The 5,978-nt window shown below is 55.8% G+C and overlaps 1 protein-coding gene across 1 annotated transcript; it reads right to left on the minus strand.

Moving 5' to 3' along the window:
* Nucleotides 1-584: 584 nt before the first annotated feature.
* On the minus strand, nucleotides 585-4,094 carry LOC106699278 (multidrug and toxin extrusion protein 1-like; the record flags this gene model as incomplete). Its single annotated transcript, XM_014466760.2, has 3 exons — nucleotides 585-1,168; nucleotides 3,250-3,325; nucleotides 4,000-4,094. Coding segments are annotated over 3 exons (398 nt in total), but the record flags the coding sequence as incomplete, so codon positions are not given.
* Nucleotides 4,095-5,978: the final 1,884 nt, after the last annotated feature.

A 5,978-nucleotide genomic window follows, 5' to 3' on the forward strand; every position in this document is an offset into this window, starting at 1 on the left:
ACAACTCCAATTCTGGGGCTTTACCATGTTGTCGGCCCAAATAACCTGCCGATACAGCCATCATCAGGGCATCCAGCTCGACCCCCCCGCCGTCCCCGCTGCCCCCGCATGGCATGGCGATGCCAGTGAGAGCGCCCACTGGGCAAGGACTGCGGAGGGAGAAGGCGGAAGCAGCAGGTACAGCAGCCCCGCACCCTGATCTGTGGGAACCTCGAGCAAAGGGAGAAAACGAAGGTGGCACCTCCTGGATCGCGGGGTGACAGGGTGAAGGGGCCGCTGCGTGGGGGCTGCCCCAACGTTATCATCCCTCCGTCACCACCTGGAAAGGCCCTCTTCCCCCGCTGGCTCCTCCAGCCCGGTTCTCTCCGGGGCTGCCGCCACAGGGGGCCTTCGCTCGCACCACCCTCCTCACTGGAGGCCGCGGGGGGTGGCTCCTCGCCAGGCCTGGTCAGCTTCTGAGTAACCGGGTCTCCTCTTTTCGTTTCGTAAGCGTCTCCAGTGCCCTCGGTGCCTGAGCTCTGACCCCAGATGAAAATTTACAGTATTGTTTCCCACTGAATAACAATCTGAGACACAAGGAAAAATATATTGTAACATATTTTAAATAATTCAGATAGCAGCAGCCCTTAAGCACTCAGCACATGGGTTTGTATCTAAAGAAACAGTGAGCAGAACAGCAAAGCCACGAGGAATGCAGTCCGCACAGTGGTCCTTGGAGGGATGAACTTCCCTCTGATGTGACTTCTCAGACATTGTCGTGGTAAGAACGTAGTTTTCACTTGGTTCATTTTCTTCCTTGGAAAATACATCTTTGAACTCTCAGTTCTTGAAGCCATGGGCACGGCTGACTTGCCTTACCGGCAGACAAATCCCCACGGGGCCTATGAATGATTTGCTTGTGAGCCCAAAAGTCTTACTGGCCCGACTCTCTCTCCGCCGCCCTAAGCTCGGACACACACCCGCACCAGGACGCCCGCCAGCAGCACGGCCAGGAGCCCCAGCAGCAGGAGCCCCCGCCGCAGCGCCAGCTGCCTCCCGGTCAGCCTGGCCGGCGGCCTGGGCCTGGGCCTCCGAGGGGCCGCTTCCTGGTGCAGCTGCTGATCCAGCGGGGCTTCGTCTTTCTTCTCAGCGTCTCTCATCCCGGTCTCTCCCCGGCTTCCAGGGCCCCCTGGGGAAAGGAACTCAGTTAGCCGCTTGGCAGGAACTCTCCATCTGCATAAAAGGGACAGCAGAGGTGCGTGTACCGTGTGTTACTAGCGGAGAAAGGTGGTTCCGGAAGCAGTTGCTCCACAGAGAAATGAAAGCAATTCCTTCTCAGAGGCCTCTCCATCGCCCACCGCACACCCTGGCCAGCGGCTGCTGCCATGCGGGCCCACGGAGCCCTGCCCACCCACCACCTAGGCCAGTGATGGCGAACCTTTTGAGCTCGGCGTGTCAGCATTTTGAAAAACCCTAACTTAACTCTGGTGCCGTGTCACATATAGAAATTTTTTGATATTTGCAACCATAGTAAAACAACGATTTATATTTTTGATATTTATTTTATAGATTTAAATGCCATTTAACAAAGAAAAATCAACCAAAAAAATGAGTTCGCGTGTCACCTCTGACACGTGTGTCATAGGTTCGCCATCACTGACCTAGAGGCAGGTGGTGGCTCTGGAAGCTAAAATTCGGAGGAGACTTCAAGGAACCACACCTATGCAATCGTCAGGAAGAGGAGAAGGCCGGCAGAGAGGAAAGCCTAGGCAGTAATTCAGGGCCATTCACGTGCTGTAACCAAGGAGGGATGTGACTCCACCCTGAGGGCCGCGCGTGCCCGCAGGACGGGACCGGACTGGCCTGGATGTAGCCTCGAGACCCTTAGATAGTGAGCGTGAGAACGATTTCCTGAAAGCTTCCCAAGAAGAGAACAAAGGCAGGTGACATAATGGAGCAAGAACAGACCTGTCACTAAGCATACACGGCGTGAGGATGACTTCGGAGGGAAAACCATTGCAAACAGAACAGTGTCATCTGCATAGAACAGTGTCATCTACACTTACAAATGCTTCTTTGCGAGAGGCCCTGCACGTGCGTGAGCCACTGCTCTCACACAGCCATGCGAGGTAGGCTGCTGTCTCCTGCTTTTCACACGTGGTGGGGGCAGAAGACTGGGCCAGCCCTTCCCTGAAGACAATCCGAGAGCTGGCGAAGCAAGCCAACACCACCCTGAAGGCGCTGGAGCACAGCAGTGCAATGGACAGGCAGTCACCAGTGCAAGGCCTGGGGCTGGGGCAGGCGGACCCGGCCAGGGAGCTGGCACTTGGGGCCACCTTTGGCCGAGAGTCTCCCTGGAGGAGCAGTTGGAGAGCCGTGCCCTGCCTCAGGCGAGCCCTCTGTACTGCAGGCTGGAGCTCTGAAGGGCTGCACTGAGAACAGGCATGAACCAGAAGTAGCCAGCCCTTACACGGCCACCTCTGGGGGAGCCGGGGGCCGGGGGCGGGGGGATGGGAGGGCCAGAGCTCCCATTTCTGCCACTGCTCTGGACGGCTAGTAAGCAAGTGTTAGAAGCAAAGGGGAACCCTCTCTGGAGACAGACAACACCATCTTGGGCCTCAAATTACTTGGACAAACACTTTCAAACGCGAAAAGCCTAGAAAACGATCTGCGATTACGAGGCACCTGGGAGACTACGCAATGCGAGCGAGATATGGCAGAAAAACAGACTCGCCCACTGATTGTGACTGAGCCAACCCATGAGCTCAAAGGGTTTCCGTTCTAAAGGAGCGAAGGACGAGTGTGAGCACTGACTGAGTGCCTTGGGAACCCGGAACCCGGGGAATTGCTAAGCTGACAGAGGAAAACGAGAAAGTCATCTGCATGGTGTTTGTCAGAAGCAACAGCCAAGACAATAATCTGCTTAAGGCTCACGTATTGCCTGGTGAACAGGAAAACCCACTGGAACAAACATGCAAATGCCAGTTTCCCAGATAGGCCAGAGCCCAGGGCCACCGCGCACTAGAACCGCCCACAGGGGCTGCAGGAGCACCACCACCAGCCCGGGAGTGGCTACCTGCAGACTGGGGTCGTGGGTAGCAGTAGGCTCCTGTCCGGAGTTAGAGCAAATGAATCTCAAGTCTTTTACCCCAAATTGGGTGTTTCTCGCCTTATTCAAGTGGAAACTCACAGCAGCAGATGGAGGTGTGGCCCACAGAGGGCCCCAGGACCGCCTGGAGCGGCTGTCCGGGTGCAGCAGCCAGAGCATACCTGGGTCAAGTAGGTCCTGAGCCAGCGAAGTCCCATCCTGGGCCACAGGTCGTCTCATGTTGGCATGTACCTGAGCCTACAAACGAAATGCAAGTGAATCCCCAGCTCTCCACGGTGTAGGGGCCTATCTGACTTGACTACCCAGTTCAGGGAAAGCCCAGCCATTTTCTTTCATTCACATGTAACACTGGAGCTTCTCCTGTTCACACGTATGGACTCATCTTTCATGATGACTGACATGGGGTCAGTGAGTGGGGGAGGTTGGACGGAAAAGATGAGGGGGAGGTGGGGGTCCCAGATCATCTAGAGTTAGCCCCTCTTGCCCTTTATCTCATTCATCCTTCACCGACTTTTCAAACCCCACATTGACCCTAGAAAGTTGGGGAGAAAGGTGCACACATGTATCTTAACAGAATGTTTTGGGGTCATAAAAACAGCATCAGGAGACGTGTGATGGCACGCCACCTTTCCAGTTCCAAATTTTGTCCTGAAATTGGCTTGTCAGACGCAAGGGAAGTGGCCCAGCAGGGGATCCCAGGAAGAAAGGAACCCCCCATTTTCCTATTCAATGAATAAACAAAGGGGAATGAGTAAAGCAAGGGTCATCTGGCCCTTCAAGTCTGAATTAGATGCAGATGAATCCACAACAAGAGAGTAAAAAGAATGAGAGCGAAAGAAGGGGCGGGGGAGAGGGGAGAGCCGAGCGGACTCTCCTAGGGAGGACCTGGCCGCCGGCAGTGAGCGCGTTACCTGCTGACAGGCTTTCTCCCAGTTCAGCCGAGCGATGAAGGCCAGGAAGCACGCGGCCTGACAGACGGTGCAGACGATGATCCCCGCCCACAGACCTGGTGGGAACAGTGAATGGAGGTTAACTCGGTGGGAACCGGCCTCCTGCGGAGCGTGTTTCTCCCGTCTCCGTCTGAGCACCTGCTTTCACGGCCGAGCTTGAGCCAGAGCCTCTCTCCTGCTCTCTCCTTCAGTTTCCAGAAGGTTCTGGGAGGCCCAGGGCTCCCTGGGCTACCTCTTGGAGTTTTGCATCTCAGAACAAATGTTCAGAATCGTGTTAGAAAAGTGACAGTTATAAGGAAAGGAAATTTCCAGGACAAACAACGTCCCGTCTCTAAGAGTACAGCCAGACCACCACGCCCCATTTCATTCAGAGAGGGCACTAACACTTTAAGCAGACGCGACCGCCGCCTAAAGCGCTGCCGCTCTCTCCCTGGGCGCTTCCTGCAGAACCTACTTGCTCAGGCGCCAAGCTGGCAGCTCTAGGGCAGGTACCTGAGTGACGATGGAGGACGAGAAAAGCCTTGTAGATCCCGAGGTACCATCCATACGCCACCCAATAACCCACACAAGGCCAGAGGGAGACCCAGGGGTGAGGGGAGTTTTGGTCAACAGTGAACTAATGGCATCAGAAACTCTAACAATAGCGTGAGAGACTAAATATACAGACAAAGGTCAAACCACATGAAAAATAGAACCCTGACCCACAGCCTATGGCAACCTGTCTTAAACCGACCGTATCTGCAATTCACATCCCAGGACGCCAGCCTGCTCTGCTCCAGTCCGGAGCGAGGCACACGGCTATGCTAGGGACAGTCTAGGAAGTGAAACAACAACTTCTGCACCAATTGATCCAAAATGACCAGGCCTTGACCAATAACTGACGCCTTCCTGAAATTTTGTCCCTGCTTCCTACTTAGGACCAGCCAGAGAAAACCAAGCACCCACCCCTAACCAACTGCACAGGACACCCCACTTCTAGTCCACCGGCCTCCAGCTTCCCAGGCCAACAGCCTCCACAGGGCACAGCGGGGCCTTCGCTCCGTCCCGCTGTAGGGCGCTCCCTCCCTGCTGCCTGCCTTTAAGTCTCTGCCAAGCACAGTGCAGGCGGCTGGCTGTGCAGAGCAAGCTCTGAATGGGCGGCCTTGGCGGGTCCCACTCGGCTGGTCTTTGGCTCTTTCTGAATCTGGGTAAAGGTACGGTGGCCAGGCTGGGCTAATGGTTTACAGGGAGGTGCCCAGATTCAGTGCCAAGTACCAATCATTCTCAAATCACACTTTCCAGGTGTAATGAACCTGATATCCTATATAATAAAAGGGTAATATGCAAACTGACCCTAACAGCAGAACGACTTGGAATGACTGGTCACTATGACACACACTGACACCAGGGGGCAGACACTCAATGCAGGAACTGCCCCCTGGTGGTCAGTGTGCTCCACAGGGGGAGCTCTGCTCAGCCACAAGCCAGGCTGACGGCTGCCAGCACAGCGGTGGTGGCGGGGAGCCTCTCCCGCCTCCTTAGCAGCACTAAGAATGTCCGACTGCAGCTTAGGCCTGCTCCCTACTGGCAAGTGGACATCCCCCAAGGGCTCCCGGGCTGCCAGAGGGATGTCTGACTGCCAGCTTAGGCCCGATCCCCCGGGAAGCAGGCCTAAGCCAGCAGGTGGACATCCCCCAAGAGGTCCCAGACTGCAAGAGGGCACAGGCCGGGCTGAGGGACCCCTGGAGTGCACAAATTTGTGTACCGGGCCCCTAGTCTATACATATAAAAAGCCAGTGACCACAACGCTGTAACAACCAGAATGACCGGTCGCTATGACGCCCACTGCAGCCAGCAAACCTGGCCCAATTGGGGATGGAGCCAACTGGCCAACCTCCCACAGCTCCTCCCCCCAGCCCCTTCCTGCGATTGGCCTCTCCCACCCCAATGGAGGACAGGGT

Source organism: Myotis lucifugus, unplaced genomic scaffold, assembly GCF_000147115.1.
Source record: "Myotis lucifugus unplaced genomic scaffold, Myoluc2.0 scaffold_355, whole genome shotgun sequence".
Lineage (NCBI taxonomy): Eukaryota > Metazoa > Chordata > Mammalia > Chiroptera > Vespertilionidae > Myotis > Myotis lucifugus.